Source organism: Grammomys surdaster, unplaced genomic scaffold, assembly GCF_004785775.1.
Source record: "Grammomys surdaster isolate TR1022 unplaced genomic scaffold, NIH_TR_1.0 67, whole genome shotgun sequence".
Lineage (NCBI taxonomy): Eukaryota > Metazoa > Chordata > Mammalia > Rodentia > Muridae > Grammomys > Grammomys surdaster.
In genome coordinates this window covers 12598313-12620071 of record NW_021604569.1, presented here as the reverse complement: position 1 = coordinate 12620071, position 21759 = coordinate 12598313, and the positions used below count along the sequence as shown (strand labels likewise).

Genomic DNA, 21759 nt, shown 5'->3' with positions numbered 1-21759 from the left:
AAAATACAATGTTCAAAGCAAAGGGAGTGTGTTCAATGTCTCACATGTACGGTTCAGATGGGTGGTTACTTGTTTGTACCCACTCCACCTGGCTGGCAGTTTTCACAAAACACACAAGAAACACAGCATGGCTTCCATCTTGCAGATTGAGAAGCCAAAGTCAAGAAATGTAAAGTTCTTTCAATTATACCCAAACTGTCTGACTCAGAGTAGGACGCACAGTTTGGTCTGAAGTATAAACTCTGAGTATAAACTCTGCCCTGTAGGTTACATATGAAGACAATTTGGCAAACTATGAAGAAAACTTCCAAGGAGAACAATAATTTCAAAGTTCCTGATACAGAATTGAATTCCACGGATGCTGAAAGGGGAAAAAAAGAGAGTCCAAGTAACTTTGTTGAAATGCTGCCCCTGGAAGTCACTTCTAAAATTTTCAGCCAGCTAGACATTCAGAGTTTATGCAGAGCTTCCAGGACATGTACAAGTTGGAACCGTGCAATAAGAAACAATGACAGCTTGTGGAAACCCCACTGTTTAACCATAAGAGCTGTGTGCCAAAGAGAAATAGATGATGATATAGAAAAGGGTTATACCTGGAGGGTAAGTTTAATCTTTGCAACTTGTCATGGTTTTTGACAGAGGTGTTGTAGCACAGTTAAGAGAATACTATAATTTCTACTTAGGGTAACATACAGAGTGTGCTGACCTTAGGGAGGCAGTTAAAGTTGAGTTATTATCCTTTCTACTGGCACAGTCTCCACACTGTTCTCAGCTTTGTACGGCTCAGATCTTAAAGTCAGGAACTTTCCTTGTTAAGCAGAAGGGAGGTAAAGAAGCCGGTTTCTTTTCATTCCACCTAATGAAAACCTCCAATATGTACAAAAGAGCCTGCTCTTTGTATATTCACTAATCCATACATGCACACATGAATTTATCAATGTGATTAATATGTGTACTTCCATGTCAGTAATTAATCTCAGTCCTGTGAATGAGTTTCTCTACCTGTAGACATATGCACCAGCCAATCATGCTGCCAGCGTCTTTTTGAATGACAATGTCTATCCCTTTCAGGTAATACTCCTAAGAAATTACCAGAAGAGCCAAGTGAAACACGATTGGCTAAGTGGCAGATACAGCAACATTCGTTCTCCTGTTAGCCTGCCAGAAAAGGCTATGTGCCCCATGGATGCAGATACGTGGGGGGAAATTCTAGATGCAGAACTGGAAAGAGAAGTTGAAAAAATCACAATAGTTTGATGGCTCGTAATCAAAATCACTCAGACTCCAAGAGACTTTTTCAAAATTTGATAATGTCCTTCTTGGCCTTTTAAATATTTAACATTTAAAAGAAAACAAAGTTGAAGATGAACCTTTGTATTTTGCACTTTATGTATTTTGTCTTCAAGTAAATCATGAAATGTTATTTTTATAAGAAATAATAGACTGAAAGAATGATTTTAGAATGTATTGTACCATGTATTTATGTTAGACTATTGTATCACTTGAAGTGGTAGATTTTACTGTTATTTTTTTATTTAAACCTTCAAGAATTCAGGGGATTTTTGAAGAAACTTATTTAAAGATTCATTATAAATAAGTATAGATATGTGAATACCGAAGTGAATAGTTGCAATATGTTTAAATTGTTAATAAATTTACATGTTAATAACTTTACAGCTTCCACTGCAGTGGAACAGAATGAATTGTCAAATAAAGAAACTATTTTAAAATGTGTTAAACCTATAGTTTATTTAAACTTGATCTAATCTTGGAGTGGAAGCTCTCAGATTAAGATTTTCATTATTTTTCTACAAACCTGAGATTAGTGGCAGAGACTGAGAATGTGTGGAACGTTTCAAGACATTTAATGACTGTTAGAATTACCTTAGTCACCTTAGTCAAACTCTCTTTCCAACACTTGATAGCGCCACCTAGTGCACTCTTAGATGCTTCTTATCACGAGGAAAAATTATTCTCAGAGCCGTTTGACCTTGTTAAAGGGTATCTTTGCAGGGAGGGACTTTTTTTTTTCCAACTTTGTTTCCCTTTTTTCATAAAAGGATTTTATGGAGCACATTCCATCTACCAGGTTATTCCTCCTGAATCTGTAAGTGACAGGAAAAGGTGTCTACACATATGGTCATTTGTATGGGGTTTTCTGTAGCTATATTCCTTCCTTTTTTATTGCTGTAATTAAACACCATGACTGAAACCAATTTATGGAAAAAAAGAATTCACTTGTCTTACAGTTCCAGAGCAATACAATCCCATTGCGTCAAGGGAAGCATGGCAGCAGTTATTAAATACTAGGAAACCAGTATTTAATAACTAGGCATGGAGGTTAGAGCAAAGGACCACGAATTACATCCTCAACCAAAAGCATGAATCAGAGAGAGCAAACTGGCCTAGCCTGGTCCCAGTAACACATACTTCTACAAGCAAGGGCACGTATCCTAAGCCTCCACAAATTTCCCAACCAACCAGGGGCCAACATATATTCAAATACAGGAGCCTATGTAAAACATTTCTTGTCAAACTATCACAGTTTTTTTTTTAAGTCTAGGAAACCAGTATTTAATAACCAGACAGCTGTTAGAACAATGCCCCCCGCCTGTATACACATTCTTTCTCTTGCATCCCATGGTTGATTATTATCTACTAGTGTTTTAATGGAAATTAAAAATAAAGTTAATTGGAAGTGACCTTGAAAACCAGGCAGTGCAATTTCCAGAGCTATTCAGGATTTCCTGAATCCAAACATCCTGGGTGCAAAACCATCTATTCTAAAGTAGTTTCTCCATTATATCATAAGGCGGTTCCCTCCCAGGATTGAGGTAGTCATTAGACAGTCTCCTAATAGAATGCTATCCTAGCTAGTCCTGCTTCCATCTGCTAGGATGATACTAACTTAGTCCTTCTCTAGGCTTGCTATTTGAATGCTTGAAGACAGCTGGCCCGGGGCTTCCTGTTGTCTTCTCCCCAGTTACTTCTGATAGTCGCATGCTATAATGTTTAAGCCAAACAGCATTGTCTACTGTTTATGCCCCCTTAACCAAAGTGTCATTGGAAGGGAAGATATCCTGGAGATTTAGTTTGAGAGGAGTTCATTAAAAAGCATTTTGAAATCTTGAAAATGTGAGAGTGCAGTGTCTTCTTGTACAACAGCACCACACATATGTGGGTGTTATTAGCTATTTCTTGTAATGAACGTTCTGTCAGTCACCCTTTCCTGCTGATTTGCTAGTTTCTCAACCTAGAACTAACCTTAATACTTGCATGTAATTTAAATGGTATAAAAGCAAAAAAGGAGGAGGAGGGATGGGATGGCGGCTAATGGAGGGGGCAGAGGGATGGGGAGAGGGGATAGCATGTGAAATGTAAATAAATAAAATAGCAAATTTAAAGAAAAGAAATTTTGCAATAAAAGAGAATGCACTAATTGGGAGCTGCCCTTCTCCCTCATGGCATCCCCCCTGTCAGACACTGGATTGAGTCTTAGAGTGGAAAGTGACTGAAACCACCTACTTCTAAACTGGAAGACACGTGATGAAACCATTTCCTGCCACAGAGAGAATACACACAGAGATGTGTATTCAGTCCTCAGAATACACATCCAACAGAAAAACAGAGGAAGTGGAAGAGGGGATTGAGGTGGTAGGACTCTGATTCTAGTACAAATTTTACTTGAACCCTGCCCTACCCATAGGGTATTCTTACTGGTTTTCAAGTGTAAGAGTTTTACACTAGGACCCCTACCAACCATTTGTCTGGTTGTCAAGTATGTGATGCTTGTAGTTTACATTAGTGTTTTTGTTTTAGAGATCTCAAACCTTGCTTTGTCCTTCCTCAGACCGGCTCAGCATTCATTTCTTTCTCGGTCTCCTATAACTTGCTCTTCTCACCGAAGGGAAATGCTGCTAAGTCACAAGTAACTTACTTCCTAAATGTCTCTAATACATTTTTGTGGTTGATTTGTTCGAAACTCCATTCTTGTGATTCTTAGTAGACAGGCAGGTGTGTCATACAGTTCTTTTCACACTCCAACCAGTCTTCTAAATTCTCTTGAGAGACTTGCCATCCTAAAACGACTCATTCCATGTTGGTATCCATGAAGGTTCAGGCTGGTCCTCTTCTTGTATTCTAAACATCTACCCCCAGGATCACTGCCACTGTTGGTGTTTCTTTTGTCTGTATCCATGACTTGCCATCAGATTTGTGCATTCCATTCCAGAAGCACCTGTCCCAATCTGTGGGACTATTACATGAGTCAGTAATAGAAGAACCAGAAATTACTTACTTTCAGCACCTACCTCAGAAAGTGGCCAGGACGCCAGGGTAGCTAACACCGTTTCTGCTTTTCTTATTCTGTCTGTCCAGTCAAGAATCAGAACTTGTTTAAATATGGAACCATTTGAGCAGTCCAACCTTTCTCCATGGTTTTCTCTCCTTCATTACTTCTAACCTTCATTTGAAGTTGATATGGCTATAGTAACCTTCTAACTGCTGTGTCTTCCTTTTACTGTCGATGGATCAGTCTACCTAAAAATCCTCCAATTAGCATCTCACCTCTAATTTAAACCATTTGCTACATCCATGTAGAGACATGATGTCTCTGAAAAGCCAGTAAGGCTTTTTATGACTCACCCTGTCTTACTCAGGAGCCTTTTCTCTCACATCTTTTCTGTCCTGTGTTTTTAATTTAGTCACATCAAATTATTTGCAGTTGCCTGGCCATACTTGCTCCCTTACCTTTGCCCCTTTGTGCAGGTCATGTGACAGAACACTTGCATGGTTCTCCCCTTCCTCCACCACCAGCTCTTGACTTGGCAAAAGTCTTTTCCTGCAGACCATCCACAGCTGTATTATTCTGGATCAAGTTGTCCTTCTAAAGTTCCTATACATTGTAACATTCTAACAGGCTGTCACACTGTGCTGTCTGTTTCTCTATCTGCCTCTATAGAGGGTGAATTTTTTTAGGAACTATGTTTTAATTTATTTTCTTCTACCCCATAAACCTACCATAGAGGTTTATTTTTTTTAAATTTCTTAGTTATTTTATTATTTTATTTATTATTAGTGCAGAATGCATAAGAAAATGAATTATTGTGAATAATTTAAATTATGTATTATTATAGTGGCAAATTTACTATTTGTGAATGAATAAGGCTATATTCAAATGCAAACTATAATTCCTGGGATGTATGAGATACTCAATGTTAAAATGTAGTTGGTTGTTCTAATCTTCTTCAAAGGTATAAATGGAACACTAACTTACCAGACCAAACCATTTGTATCTGAAAACATGAGTAGGTGGAACCAAATGGAAGAGCTTGTGCCCTCCTCAGGAGATAAAATACTGTGGTGACTGCACACACTGTGTAAAACCAGCAAGATAATTAAAAGGGAATATTGATTTTTTCCATTTTTTAAAAAAATGTTAATCAGTTTAATTTACCTTATAAAAATAAACTTAGAAACCTTTCTCTTGTTATTTCTGACAACCCAGTCTTAGACAATTATCAGTGGAAAAAGTGCATAGAAACTGTAGACCTTAAGGTGTCTACAGTTATATATATATATATATATATATGGGGCGTGGGCTGTGAGAGGCAGCTGGGCGCCTGGTCGACCACAGGCCTTGAACCCCAGACCGGAATGGGAAGGAAGGTGTTCGGCTTTGCTCCTGGGCTCCTGATTCCTTTCACTTGGCTTCAGTCCTCCACAGCCCCTCCCACAGAGAGGTCTACGGCCATCGGTCATGTAGGAATAGTGCCTTAGGCTCTCCCACATGTAGATGAGGTATCTCCAAGCTATTAGACCAAGCCAATGGGGGTTATTTGCTGCCAGACCCTGACCCTTCCCAAAACTGTATATAAGAGCCCTATTCAGGAGAAGTAAAGGTATGCGAGAATCATCCCAGTGTCCGAGAGTTTCTGTCGCAAGAGCTGTAACGCTTGGGAAGAGATCTGCTCTCCCCAAGCGCCTTCAGGACCCTCCTCTCCTTGCTAGCTAGCCAGCTTCTCACTGACCCAGCCCAGGCTGGCCCAGTGTGGAGAGACAGGTGCAGCACCCGGGAGTAACTGGGTAGGACAGCAGAGACACAGGTGGAGACAGCAGTGGAGGCAGCAGAGGCGATTCCCCCTCCCTGCTCGCACTCTATCCCCTTGGCCCGGACCCCCGCACCCAGCCGGGCCAGAGATCCTTGTGGGACGCCCTCAAGAACAGGAACCCACGTGTGTGTGTACGTGTGTGTGTGCCTAATTTAAGAAATATAGCATATCTCTAATTATTTTAATTTCCCTTTTGCTTTGACTTTGTTTTATCTGTTCTCTAAGACTTCAGCTATTCTAACATTTTTAGCAAAAATAACTTGAGTGATAAAATCGGGAAACAAATAAAGAAGAGCACATAAGATGGGCAATGCTGTGCGCTCACTTGACATTAAGTCAAAATCCACAGGATATCTAACTGGGCCGATGGGTCCATTGTGAGCAAAGTCGGTTATTACAGTAACCAACATTCCTTGGAAGCCTGCTCTTTACCAGGTACTGAGCTTATGGGGTGGGCACCGTTACCTCACCTCCATCTTATGAGTTAACTGAAAGAAAACGATCTTGCAGTGTAGCTCTTGACCCTGTGAGATTACGTAATGTACGGCGAGCGCTCCGGTGTGTTTAGAAGATGTGAATGGCTACACTCAAGTGTGTTTTAATACACAGAATGAGCAACTGAGGAAACACCGGGAGGGTTGCAGTACAGTTTTGCTCTGAAAACGTTCAAGCCCACAGAAAAAGTAAGTGTGAGTGTGTGTGTGTGAGTGTGTGTGTGTGTGTGTGTAAACATCATCATAGAGATATGAGTTAACATTTGTTGTACTTATTTTTTACTAAAGCATTTTTTAAAACTGATACTTTACCTCTAAAATAATTCAACATGGATCTTTTGAGGATACTTTCCTATATTCACTATCATTATATCTAAAGGTACTTATTCTTACTATATAATTTACAGTCCATGTAAAAGTTCCAAATGCCCCCAAAATATTCTTTATGATTTTTTCAACTTTTTATCCAAGTAAGATGGTGCATCTAGATCTATCTATCTATCTATCTATCTATCTATATCTCTCAATCTCTCTGTCTCCTTCCTCCCTTTGCCCCTCCCTTCCCCTCTCAGGACTGGTGTTGTGGGTATATTTAAAAACCAGCACGCGGCCCAGCTTGTTCCCAGTCAGCTGTCATTTTCCCGCAGCTCCAGCTCTAGACTGAGGCTCCAGCTATCTTAGAAACACCTGCCCTGGCACCCACGAGACGCCAGCGTTGGGGATTGGCTCCCCACGCTGTCTCTACAAAGCTCCACTGAACCCCAGACAATGCCCACCATGCCCTCAATACTCGGTAGAATGAAGACTCTTAAAGCTTAAAGGTTATCGAATTGGTTTATATATTTGGAAATGCTCAATTAACAGGATGCCCACACAATTAGAATTGTAAACCCAATTAACTAACCTTAATATTAATAACTACCTTAGCCTGCTAGAGACACTTGAACATCCACTGCCATCTTCTCTCCTCCTCCTCTCTCTCTCCTCTCTTCACTCAGCCTACTTTCTCCTTCCCACTCTTCGCTCCTCCCACATTAGCTTCTCCCAAATTACCAAGCTTTATTGCAAATGGGGGGAGGGGAGATATCTTGCTACAGACTGGTGTTTTGTTTTGTTTTCCCCAAGATATTGCTAACTTTGTAAAAATGATCATCTTATAGGCTATTCTTTATCTGATGCTGTCTTTACAATTTGATTTGGCTGGAAAATATTTAGCAATACTTTTCTAGGAGGCTGAGAAAGTAAGCAAAGAACCTCTGTGAGGCAAAGTGGGCATTATTTTTGTAATCTCATAGTACTGAACACACAGTGATTACAGCTAAAGACCTAGTAGAGAGAGAGGATTGGATGAACTGCTGAAGCTCTCAGTTGAAACCTCTGGAGAGCTCCACATAAAGGCTACAGCTCAGTTCAATTGGATTCCTGATTCGCTGAAGGCAAGCAAACCCCACTGCTCCATGGATGACAGCATAAGTCCAGGGTTTATGCTAACATCACTTGGAGCCACTCAAAAGGTAGTAGTAGCTGATTAAAAATAATTACGAAAAAAATCAGATAATAGAGTCAGAATCACAGGATCTAGTTAGTGGAGTTTATTGGTAATTTGAAAATAATGATAATAGATATGTTCAGGTAGCTAGGGTAAAAATAAATGAAGCTAGATCAAAAGACCAACACCAGAATAAAGAAGGTCTCACATTTCTGTTTCACAGAGGATCTAGTATTCTCTTTTTCCATCAGCCCTCTGAACACCAGCTTCCCTTTATCTTCCACAAAGTTCCCCAGTCCTACACATGTGCATGAGCACACACACACACGCACACATGCACACACAGAGAGATCTATGCAGGACCCCTACATAGTATCAGAGAAGCCGTAGTGGTTCTCTGAAAGGTTTGGGGCCTCCTGACGCCAAGCTGGTGGTCTTCAGGGAGGACAACCACAATAAGCCTGCTCTCCAGAGACCCAGAAATTGGGAGCTGTCCCCTCCACTGGTACCTAGGCCTGGGGGCATTCTATAAGCTATAAACCAGCTTTCTTTCTCTTAATGAGTTACAACATTGCTGGCCTCCTAGCACTAGAGAATCCCAGGCTCTTGTCCACTACTGAGACCTAGATCTTCATCCTCTGGACCAACCTGCTGTCTCAGTGCTGTCTAATTCCTTAGTTGGAATCTTTATCTGACTGTATTTCTGAACTGTTACTTCTCCCAAATACTTCCATAGATTTCCACTGTAGAATTTTCCTACGTCTTCCCTAATGCAGGCACTTCCCTAATGCATCTTGCCTTTCTCTGTCAAAGTCTCAGGGACCTAAGCTGGAATCCTGTCTTTGCCACTGAAAGAGAGATTTGTTTATTCACTCCACTCTGCCCTGCTCCATGCATAAACAGGCCCAACACAAAGCCCTTGGCCTTCCCTGTCTTCTTTTGTCTGCCTAGTTAACATCCAAGACACATACTAGGGTACCAAGGCATCAAAATGCTAACGGCTGGAGAATAAGTGGGTTTGTGATTCATCTGCCTGAATGGATCCTGACTCCACAGCCTCTGCTCTCAAAGCTGCAGGACCCTCAAGTAGCAACAGGACCTTGAAACTGAAATGGTTCCTATCCTCTCAAGAGGAGCTCAGATTTTTTCTGTGTTAGCATATTCCAGGCTGGCAGCACACACTCCATGGTGGGAGACAGCTGGGCAGAGAGGCAGGTTCTGTTCAGCATGGATTCTCATCCCACAGAACTGAAAAACTCCTGTTTCTACACCCTCCACAGGCTCCCATGAGCAACAACCCTTGCTCCTTGTCCTTGTCTATTTTATTCTGGAAATGTGTTTCCTCCCTCTCCATGGAAGGTCTCATTTCCCTACATCCTGACACTAGTAAATCATGGGTCAGCTGACTAGGCTCCTAGCTGGAACCATCAGGAAAGTCAGGTTCAATTTGTTAACTGAATTACTGTTCCTTTTCTTTTCTTCCCCCTCTTTTCTCATGGGACATTGTTGTTGTTGTTGTTGTTGTTGTTGTTGTTTCTGCTACCACCAGTTTAAATTGAAGAATCTTAAAAAGAATCAATAGTAATAAAAACTATAAAAGTTAACCAATACCTGGAGATTGGACCACACACTCTAAAATGTTCAATAGATTGTTAAAGAAATCAGACGGTAATAAAAAAATGTCTAGAGTCAAATGAAAACAAAACTACAAATAATCAGAACCTTTGAAGTATAGCAAAGACAGTCCTAAAAGGGAGTTTATAGCTATGTATAGTTATATTTACAGAATCAGACAAAACTTGGTAATATAAAGATATATCAAAAGGTCTCCAAGAAGTAAAGAACAGGGTTGCAACGGTGCTCCAGATGTAAACACCCTACAAAACTCCAAAAAAGTTTTGCACCTTTTTTTTTTTTTTTTTACTTTTTATTGATTCTTTGTGAATTTCACATCAGGCACCCCCAATCCTTCTCATCTTCCAGTCCTTCCATATCTTCTCTGTACCCTTGCAACCTCCCTTCAAAGGGAAGCAAAAGTTAAAACAATTAAAATAAAATAATCTCACCATAGAAGCTTTAGTGTCACAGTGTGTCCCACAGTATAGCCTTTTGTTCAAACAGCTTTCCTTACTATTATTCATTGACATGACATTGGTCTGGTATGAAGCCTCTGGCTTCTGCTACACTGGATCCTCACTGGGACTCCTCTCAGACATCCTGTTGCCGCCCTTCGTCATGGAGATCCTGCAGCTTTGGTTCTGCGGAACTACCTCCTTCACTCACTCCAACAGTTCCAGGGTAGATGTTGGCATGGGCCAGCTTAAAGCCCTGTATCTGAGCCTGGGTGGTAGCTCAGATAGTCAGACCTCCAGCCCTCTAGAGCCTGGGCCACAATGGCCAGGTCTCCAGTTTTACCCAGAAGACGAGTGGAACCAGGTCTTACATATTTGACAAGACATTAATACCTCCGGTATGAAGAATACCAATGACTGATCACCAGAAATCAATAAATGCTCTTCTGTGAGTTAAACTTCCTGCTCAACTAGTATTCAGAAAAAAAATGAAACCAAGTAGAAGTCCAAACAGAGTGGTCATATTTTATAAACAGATGACAAAAATAGGTTAGTGAGTATATCTGCTGTGTTGTATGGGAGACACATTAAAATATTCTCTTTTTATTTGAAGCTCAACTTTAACCTGAATCCCTATATTTAATTTAGCAACCTCACCTCTAAAAGAGAGTTATGTTCTATCCTATGTTAATGCAGAAATGACAGGGGTACTAGTAATTGAAAAGATAAACTGTGCCGCATGTCCATTCCTCTCTCAGCTCCACACTCGTCGTGGGACAGAAGATGGCTACTTACGTGGTGACATCCTATCTCAGTCTCGAATCCACCTACCTACCTAGTTGGAGAGTGCTGCACCTTTTTGTTTTAATTTTTATTGGCGCTTATTATTTGTGTAAACTACGGAGTTTTGTTGACATTTCATACATACAGCACACTTTGATAATTTTGAACCTCTAGCATATCCTGTCCTGCCCCCATCCCTTTCCACCTCTGAGCCCTCCTGCTTTTGTGTATTATCTAAATTGTTCTTTTCTTTAATCACTGTTTCTTGTTATATATACATATAAATATATAAATGCGACTTCGGAGTCCATTTAATCTTGCTTATATGGACTATGCTGGTTAGTAGGCTAGGATTACCGTATCAGAGTACCCTGTAATTAAGCAAGCCAAAAATCCAATTGTTTTTGGATCAAACTATTAGTTAACACCAAGATAGAATATCTTTTTTTTCTTTTTTTAAATTTTTTCTTTTTTTATTTTTTTTTGTTTTTTATTATTGGATGTTTTATTTACATTTCATATGTTGTCCCCTTACCCCATCCCCCACCCACCCAGGAACCCCCTATCCCCTCACCCCTCCTCCTGCTTCTCTTCGGATGTACCCCTACCTACCCCCCCACTCTCACCTCCCCACCCTCAAATTCCCACCCCCTGGGGCATCCAGCCTTCATGAGGCCAAGGATCTCTTCTCCCACCTAGGCCCAGCAGGGCCCTCCGCTCTTACACATACAGCTGAAGCCATGGATCCCTCCCTAAGTGCTCCCACGCTGGTGGTTTAGACCCTGGGAGCTGTGATTGGTTGGTATTGTTGCTCTCCTCATGGGACCACAAACCCTTTCAGCTCCAATGGTATTCACTCTAACTCCTCCATTGGGAAACCCATGATCAGTTCAATGGCTAGTTGTGAGCATCTGCCTCTGAATATGTCAGACTCTTGCAGACCTCTGAGGAGACATCTATATCAGGCTCTTATCAGCATGCACTTCCTGATTTCCACATCAGCATCTACCTTTGGTGACTGCACATGGGATGGATACTCAGTTGGAATGGACAAAGAATTTTCAACTGAGGAAACTCGAATGGCCAAGAAGCACCTAAAGAAATGTACAATATCCTTAGTCGTCAGGGAAATGCAAATAAAAACAACCCTGAGATTCCATCTCACACCAGTCAGAATGGCTAAGATTAAAAACTCAGGTGATAGTAGATGCTGGCAAGGGTGTGGAGAAAGAGGAACACTCCTCCATTGTTGGTGGGACTGCAAGATGGTACAACCACTTTGGAAGTCAGTCTGGCGGTTCCTCAGAAAATTGGACATAGCATTACCTGAGGATCCAGCTATACCACTCCTAGGCATATACCCAGAAGATGCTCGAACATATAACAAGGACATATGCTCAACTATGTTCATAGCAGCCTTATTTATAATAGCCAGGAGCTGGAAAGAACCCAGATGTCCTTCAACTGAGGAATGGATTCAAAAAATGTGGTACATTTACACAATGGAGTATTACTCAGCTATTAAAAACAATGAATTCGAGAGGTTCCTAGGTAAATGGATGGAACTAGAAATTATCATCCTGAGTGAGGTAAGCCAATCACAAAAGAACACACATGGTATTCACTCACTGATTATTAGATATTAGCCCAGAACCTTGAAATGCCCAAGATTCAACTCACAGGCCACATGAAGCTCATGAAGAAGGAAGACCAAGTGGGGGTGATTTGGTCCTTCTTAGAAGGAGCAACAAAATACTCAAGGGAGCAAATATGGAGACAAAGTGAGGGACAGAAACTGAAGGAGGGGCCGTCTGAAGATAGAATATCTTTGCTGTGCTGGTCACTGTACTTATCAGCATCACAGATGAGTAGGACTCTTGAATGTCCTTCTCACTTGGCAGCTCGTATAGTACTTTCTAGCACTTTACGAGCTAGTCCTGAGGGAGAGGGCTTCCGGGTCTGTTCCAGCTCAATAGCTTCAAGTTTTATGTGCAAACTGTGAGGTGTCTTCAGCAATAGGTACATACCTTCAAATTCTAGAAGGCAAGAATAAACAACTATATTGCTCATATTATTTGGCAGTCTCTTGGACTTCCCTGACCAACAACTAGGAAGGTTTTTATTCCTGGTACTGAGATATTGTTCAGTCACCCATACTGGCTTACTTGCTCTTCTTCTCTTCTCTTCTCTTCTCTTCTCTTCTCTTCTCTTCTCTTCTCTTCTCTTCTCTTCTCTTCTCTTCTCTTCTCTCTCTCTCTGTGAGATGTGATGTGTAATTTTGTACATAGTATTATTTGTATTTATTTGTATTTTTCCCTATGGCTTTTTCAAGTACCCTAGAATTTATCCCTCACTCCTCCCTCTCCCTCTTATTTCCTTCCCCCTCCTCCCCCCACTCCCTCCGTACTCCTCGTTTTTCCCATTTCCCCCTTCATAGCACCTGTCACCTGCTATGATAATAAAATATTGAGGATGATGGGTTTTGTACTACATAGTGTACGAAATGTCATAAAAAAGCATTATTTTGTATAATTAATAAAAATGAAAAATATGGAAAGATTTATAAAAATGTTTCATTAGGGCAAAAATAAACTTTATCCATTTTTCTCCTCTACTTTTAAATCAGAAGAGAATAAAAATGAAAAGATCTTCCAAAAACCTAGCCCTCAACACTGGCTCCAAACCACATTGGACATCGACTTGAAGATGGTATTTAATAAGCTGCCAGCAGAGGGAGCAGTATTTCAATTGAATCCCCAAGGGCTTGAATGAAGGCCCAGTGTTCCTCTTTCTAGCCACGTTTGCTGAAGAAAACATCAGATGCTTTCAAGTTTTCATCGCAGATTCCACAAGACGGACCATCGGGTACAGGTGCTCACCACACACAAAGATGGAAGGAGTGAATCACCTCCCCTGATTCTGCACATGCCAAGGTGCAGACACATGTGTTCACTCACACACCCACACACAAACCACCCACCCCCACACACAAATACACATACAATAATAATAATAACAAGTTTTGCTCACTGTTTCACCTTACTTTTGTAGTATAGATAGAGAAATAGTATACTTTATCCAAAGACTGGTTTTAAACATCTATACAAACAACAACAAAAATGTTCATTTTCTTCCACCTAAATGAATGCAAGGAGAGAGAGGTTAAGAGTTTCCTGAAGGGGCTGCTAATATTCTGAAACCATAATACCTAAAGATATCCCCTGTGAGGCAAAAGGTACTGTGTTCAGACATATAATTTTTTTTAAAAACTTAATGATAAACATTGAAAACACTCTCTCAAAAGTATAAATAGCTTTATTCTCCCAGATGGAGGGAAGCTACCAACGAGGCAGGTATCAGAGGTGGCATTTTGGTACTAGTCCCTTTCAGAAAATCTTTTCCTTTTCTAGGAAAGCAGGCCTTCTGTCTGCCTTAGTTTTCTCATTTTGTAGTAGTCATATTTTGATTACTAAAATGTTTCTATTGTAACTTTGAACATTTATAGCAAACACTACCTGATAAAACTACTGCAGTAACTTCCAGTTGTCACAAAAACCTGTGTCCAAAATTGCACTTATAAGTGAATATACCACAGGAATATCTTAGCCAAGGTATTTATAGCAACTACCAATCGGAAGATTCCTGGTCAAATTAGTGTGGCTTTAAAAACTAAGTTTAGTTTTAGAGATTGTAATTACATAATTTTCTCCTTTCCTTTTCTCTTTCCAAACTGTCCCATATATCCTCCCCACTTTTTTTCTTTAAAACTCATGGCCTTTTTTCTTTAACTGTTGTTATATATACATGTATATTTGTATATAGGTAACAACCCACTCAGCCTGTATAATATTTCCTCTAGGTACATCTTCTAGGACTGTCCATTTGGTATTGGATAACCAACTGATGTCCTCTTACCCAGGGAAGACTATGTCGCCCACTGTCGACATTGCTTGATTGACCGTAGTTCTTTGTCTAGAGTTGAGGCCTTGTAAGCTTGTCCCCCCTACACATTAGCAAATCCACTGATGTCCTCCTTGTTTGAGTCTTGTTTAGAGAGCCACACATACCATGGAAAAGGCACACACATAATAATAATAACTTTTATAAGGTTTTATTGTAAAGGGCATTTGCCTTCTTGCTTAAGTTTATTCCAAGGTTATTCATTCTCTGTCTCCTCCTCCACTCTCTCTTCTCTCTCCTCCCCCTCCTTCTTCTTTCCCCTCCCCCTCCCTCTTCTCCCCCCTCCTCCTCCCTCTTTAAAGAGAAATGGAAATGTTTTAAAGTGACTACAATTGTTTCCCCGATATTTTTTTTTCTTGGTGTGCCTATCACTGGCATATTGGAAAGCTCCTGATTGTCATTAATTTTCACTTCTTTCCTGTCACTTTATGAAACATATTGATCAGCTCTAGGAGGTTTCTGAGGGAGTCTTTACAGACTCTGACATAAAACCTCACATCATCTGCACGCAGGGAAAACTACACGTTTGCTACTTGTTCTCCTTTATTTCTCTCTCATTTCTATAGATAGAACTTTGTCATGGTTAGTTCTTGTCAGCCTGACACAAACAAGATTTATCTGGAAAGAGGAACCTCAGCTGGGAAAATGAGTTCCTGCCCTCACTTCCTTCTATGGTGCGTTGTGATGTGAAAGTGGGACTTTTGGTCATGGTGCAATAAAAATCCTCATGAGGACAAAATTTGGTACCAGGAATGATATTGTTGTGACTGGCCTGACCATGTTGGTTTTGGGAGTCTCGTGAAGGTGTTTGAAACTTCGCACTAAAAAAGCCATTGAGTGCTCAGAGCGTTCTGGACTGCTTGGGAGTGGGGCATAGGTGGGCTTGGAAGGTGACAATGCTGGGTTCTCTAGAAGAATGGAATGATAAAATGAATTGATATTTAGAAGGGATTTATCAGATTGAACTATACAATAAGATCCAGGTAGTCCAACAATGACTGCTTCATACTGGCACAGCCAATAATCCAGTAATTACCCAATCCACAAGGATAGATGTCTCAACAATCCCAGTCTGGCATGAAAGTCCTGAAGGATTCCAGAAGAGCAAATGGTCTTCAGGCTATACTGGGAACTCAAAGAAGCTGGTTCTATTATCAATGAGGGAATGCAGCAGCATAGGGATAGATGGACTTGTCAACAAGAGTGAGAACAAGCAGGCAAAAGGCTCTTTCTTCCATGACTTTTTTCTGGGCTACCACTAGAAGGTGCCACCCATATTTACATTTCAAACAATTTTACTGGAGAAAGTCCACACAGTGCCCAGAAGCTTGCATTTTTGTTGATTCCATATCCAGTCAAGTTGACAGCCAAGACTGGCCATCTTGGGGACTTTATAGCCAAGGAATGAGATTCGTTTCTATAAACCTTAAAAAGTAAGGGAATGGACTCTCCCCTAGCAGTTCCTCAAAGAATGTAGCCTTGCTCACACCCTGAGACCCAATTTAGACTTAAAACTTCCAAAGCTATAAGATAATATATTTGTATTATTGTAAGCCACAATCTGTGGTGATTTCTTAGAAGAGCAACAGAAAACTAATACAATAAATTTTGTAGAAAATATATAATTAATCTTAAGTAACCAGCTTGAATGTTTGCCCTTTGTACATTAATTCACAGTTATATTCAACTTCAAGGTAAATCTGAAGAAAATATGTGAAGTTCTTTCCCTAACCTTCCCAATTCATAACCCATAAAAAAGAAGTGTTTATATCTGCTTACATATAATGCTTTGACAACAAATGTGTGGGAATTGCCCTCACATTAACTCATTCTGTAGACACCACCTGTGTCCTACCATTATGCTATGGTACAAACCACAAGTTAATATAGGATCTCAAATTAAGGGCATAATCTCAAAAGAATGTATTGCAAAACTGAGAAAGTGATTTCTGTACAAATGCCAGTTTATTATAAAAGATTCTATTCAAGAACACCAAGATGGAGACATGCGTAGTACATAGGGAGAGGAATTAGGGGCTTCCACACCATTGACACAAAAAAGACAACTCTTACTTTCAAAGGAATAAAAGTTTAGAGTTTATTCTAGAGCAAAATATGAGTGACCAGGGCTTGGGAATGAAGATTGAGGTTTCCCAAAAACCCTACTACAGTGTTGTATCACTTACATGAATTTTCACAGTAACAGAACAAAGTCCTAAGTCAAGGCATTTTTTTCAAATTCGTTGGTAGAAACATCAGATAGGTTATAAGGATTGCAGGCATTGAATTTTGTCTGAGGACATTCTTAGCTTTGGGACTCATGAGATGAGGTCTTTTCAAGGGCACAACATGTATATTTTACAAAACAAAAGTAACAGCCTCCCTGGTAGGGCTTATGTCCTCCCCATACATGGGCATTTAACCAATAGTACTAGACATGAATTGTCTTCTGTGGAGTGGGCGTCAGATCAAATCAGAAAGCCATTGGTTACACCCCTACCAGTCATGTCCCTACAGCACCAGTAGACACTTCTTGCCCGCTCAGCTATTTGTTTACTTTTTCGTTTTAATATAAGATCTTAGTAAGTTTTCCATCTTACTCCTGAATTTTATGAAAATTAATGTTTGACAAAACAAGGACACCTCCTTGTTTATGTGCAAGTTTATCTGCTCTGTTTGATGCTGTGACAAAAATGGCCATCAGAAACAACTTAGAAAAAGGAGCTGTTTTTAGATCACAAATTTAAGAGTTCTAGTCCACCGGGGTCACTGAGTGTGGTGAACCAGGGAAGGGCACATTATGGCAGAGAGGAATCATTGCAGAGTGATAACAGAAGTGACCATGATATAACTTTCCAAGGATACACCCACATTGGCCTTCTTCCTCAACCGTGCAGAGGTCTACCTCCTCCCAATAGTCTTGAATCTACCAATGGATTAAACTATCCACTCACTTGGTTAGAGCTATCATGAACTGATTATCTTGTAAAATTCCCCCTACAGACATATTTACATCTGCACTAAACTGAACTCCTACACATTAAGCATCTCCCAGTTTAGTCAAGTTGACATTATTAACCATTGAAGGTCACCAACATTAGATTCTATGGTACAAGCAATGGGACAGCTGGAGATGAGCTGAGGTTTGGAAGATGAGCAACATTAGATATTTAAGGGTTCTTCGTTTCTAGTGGAGTTTAGTGATAAATATAGAGAGTAGATTGGAGTGTAGTTGTGTGGAATGGAAGCCCATTTGGAGGCTCTTGAAATGAATCCAGACATTAAATGGTAGGGTTCTGGTCTAAACACAGAAATATGAATATATAAGAAGGATGATCTTAACATGAATTAAGAGTTGGTAACTGGTGAGCTAAGCAGAGGCTCAAGGAAATATGATTGAGGGATGTGCTAGACCCATAAAATGGATCTATTTCCTTCTCCCAACTACAATAACTATCTAACTAGACATTACAGTATGTGAACCCTTTGTCTATAAATAGAGTACTCTGAATAAGAAAGAGAAATCCACAGCTAGATTCAGCATCTGTTCTTGCAAGGACAAAACATTCAGAATGAAATATAGCCAACTTATCAAAGAACTTGTTCATTCCCTTGAAGAATACCACACAATGTTCAGCATTCATCTTCACTGCTCACATGCTGGACATATGAGCACATGGTGGCAATAGCTAAATAAGGTTGGAAAGTTGAAGCCAATGCTGTTGTTCCTGTATGTGGCCTCTATAGCTTCCACTGCGGCCACCCATTCATTTATCCTTTGCTCTAAGGCTGCGGTGATTGCAGGTCAAGTGATTTGGGGATGGATGCTTCTGGGATTTAGAATATGTCATATACATCCTCATACTTTACACCCACTCCCAGATGTCCGTCCTTATGCTTCTTCCCAAGAGTCCCTTGTCTCTGATCTTTCAGTCTTTTTTCCCTATAAGATTCTGTGTAATTAGAGAAACCATACAGTACTGTTCATTAGTCCATAAAAATATTGTCACTTTAGGTCACTTCACCACATAAGACAGAGGACCTGATACCTTGCTCAGTCAGGGGAAGATGGCCCCTTGCTATTCTTTCTAGGCCAACCCTGTTGTTAGATTTATGTTAGTTTCCTCACCTAATTTCTAGTTCCTTTCACATTTGTCTGTTTTAATATCATCCTTTCCCCTTCTTAATATGTTTCTTTCACTCCTCTCAGGCTATCTCAGGCTCAGCTTTTCTAAGGACCCAGCTGACATCCTTGTATACTGAAGAAATGACATTGAGCCAAAGGGAGGAAGAGCAAAGCACACAATTAGGCTGAGGCCTTCTGTGTTGTGTGGAGTATCATGATAATTGTTTTATTCAGCTGAGGAGAAAAAAAACAGGAGTGAGAATTCAGAATACAAAGGGATGAAAGGCCTCATCCTCCGCCAGCCTTGAGACTTCCTGGACTATCTGTGAGGTCTCCAGACTTCCTGTGGCAGGTCATACAGACACAATATTGTTTTCTTTGAGTGTTGGGGTTGTGGGAACAGACCTACAAGGCTTGAGAACTCTTGCTACAGTGAATATTAAATAAACAATACATTAAAATGATACACCCCAAAAGTATGTGAGGAAGGTGAGGACAGAACAGAATGCCAACTAAAAGTTCAATGTCTGGCCTTGAAGTCCATCTCTGTTATCCAGGATATAGGATCTTGGCCAATCAGATTCACCTTGATGATTCTTGATGTCCTCATCTGTACAATCATATTAAAGAAGATTTAGTGTGATTTGAAATAAAACAACACTTGTAACAACATAATTGACATGGCTCCTGGTCGGAGATACATATCATATAAATGGCTATTGGCAAATCTCAGGAAACTTGTCATTCCTCAAGTAATAATAATAATGCCCAAACAAACTATATCATCCTTACCCTTGAAAACAAATTATTCATTTCACAAGATAACTCCAGAACCATACCAACCCCCCAAGGAAGACACATGATTCTTAAGAAGGCAGACTGGCTTCGTCTCTGTTCTCTCACACATAGATGCAGCATTGTTATATTTCAAGTACAATCTACAGATAAACATTGAAAAAAGAATATGTTTACCAAATGCATGAGTGAGTATGCAGCATTTCTACCATATGTGTGCTTGCCACCTGACACATTAATGCTGATCATTTTGGACAGCATTCCCCAGTACTCATTTAAGTCTGTGCCTGTGTCACAATCAGAACATGGAGGATCTCAAAGTCATTTAGCTCCTATTAAAGTGCAGTTGGGGAAACTTGATTTTGCATCCTTGATTTGGGGGCTTATATTCACAGTATATTATAGCAACTGCCATCATATTGGTGCTGTAAACACATGTGACTAAGAGAAAAACTATATAATATAAGTAACAAGTACAAGACTCCAGTAGATTCTTGTATTTTACCTCAGAACCTGGGCATTTCCACTATTGCTTTCTAATTACCCGTATATAAGTACATCTTATTCCTCTCTGCTGAGATCTCAGCTTCCATTCTCCAAATGACAAATGTCTCTTACTGACTTCAAAATCAGCACATCCCTACATTGGATCCACACATATTCAGTTCTCCACTAGAAGAGGCATCATTCACTTGCTCCTTACCATTTCTCTGAACCTACCTGCTAATTAAGTGGCTCAAAGCATGTCATATGTAAGAAAGCTAGCCCCTCAGCCCTAAATGCTACCACTCTATATAGAAATATTATGAGAAACAGATGAATAATTTGCTTAAGAAACAACAGTGACTTAGACCAGTCAAGGTAGCCCTGCATATGTAAGAAGTCCCATTTGAAATATGTATAGGTGGTAGTCTTTGTAAGATGTACTAGGTACTCTGAATCTCTACATCTTCCTACCTCAGCAAACAGTTCCACTTTTTATCCAATATTCAGGGTAATATGTGTCACTCTTCCTTTGTCTTTCTTCTTACCTATCCTTCCTACATTACTTAGTATGTCCTATTAATGAGATTGCAAACAATATGTTTTCCAAATGGAACAACATTCACATACAAGGCTTCCTTGTCTGGTCTAAGTCCATGTTGTTTTTGGAGTGAATTATTCATCACCTTATTTCTAGCTTCAGCTTTTACCCTCTTCAGTCTATTCTTCACAGCCAGATAAGGAAAAAGAGCACAGTGAGCGGATAGATACACAGCCAGCCATCTAGGCCAGTCAGTGAGACAAGAAATAAATGAACAAACTAGGCCCTGAGTCCTCTAGTTTTACACTGCCTCCAATGAAGTCCACAAATAAGACAACCAGGTGTTACTTCCCTTGTATGTTAAGACATTGACAATAAAAGAAAGATTCACAGTGACATGAGACATGCCACTTTCATTCTGACATGACACTGGACCCTGAACAAGGTGGTAAAATGAGCTTCTGTCTAACCATTCTGCTTATATTTGTCAGACTTGAAGATGCAGAATCTAAAAAAAGAAACGTAGTTGTTCAATGGGATGTCAAAGAGTAAGGTCACAGTTGGTTTCTGCTCTCTACTTGCAAGGTGAACAAATCAGTAATTCACAATACAGAATGCCAACCAGGTATGGGTTGTCTTTAAAAGTAACTGGTTTTGGTGGTGCCAAGAATTGAACCCAGACTCCTGCACTCTATATAAAGTATTTTATCACTGAACCACACATATAGTCCCAGAAAACCACCCCCTCCTTCTTCATTCTTTTGTGTCCTTTCCTGTGTAAAAGAAATAACCAGCCCCTATAACAGTAAAATCCTTAGTAGGTAAAGGAGATCCTCTAATGTCTTTATAACAGAGAATTAATCTTGCAAAAGCAAGAAATCTCAGGCTGAACACCACACTTCCAAA

At 40.1% G+C, this 21759-nt stretch overlaps 2 protein-coding genes across 2 annotated transcripts in view; one reads left to right on the top strand and one right to left on the bottom strand.

Annotated features, from left to right (window-relative positions):
- Positions 1-294: 294 nt before the first annotated feature.
- On the top strand, positions 295-1257 carry Fbxo48 (F-box protein 48). The gene is made up of 2 exons (XM_028778849.1): positions 295-600; positions 1072-1257. The coding sequence occupies exons 1-2, from the start codon at positions 295-297 to the stop codon at positions 1255-1257; spliced, it is 492 nt and encodes a 163-aa protein (XP_028634682.1).
- A 15724-nt stretch (positions 1258-16981) lies between these two features.
- Plek (pleckstrin) overlaps positions 16982-21759 on the bottom strand; it is a 39364-nt gene continuing 34586 nt past the window's right edge. Inside the window, exon 10 of the mRNA XM_028777139.1 lies at positions 16982-19644. Within this exon, the coding sequence (XP_028632972.1) occupies positions 19641-19644 (4 nt within the window). The 3' untranslated portion in view covers positions 16982-19640. The remainder of the gene's footprint in view (positions 19645-21759) is intronic.

Bases quoted from the DNA above. Each gene is read 5' to 3' on its own strand.
- Fbxo48 (XM_028778849.1), top strand. From the start codon at position 295: ATGAAGAAAACTTCCAAGGAGAACAATAATTTCAAAGTTCCTGATACA. The intron at 601-1,071 runs GTAAGTTTAATC...TATCCCTTTCAG, and splicing joins AAAAGGGTTATACCTGGAGG to GTAATACTCCTAAGAAATTA.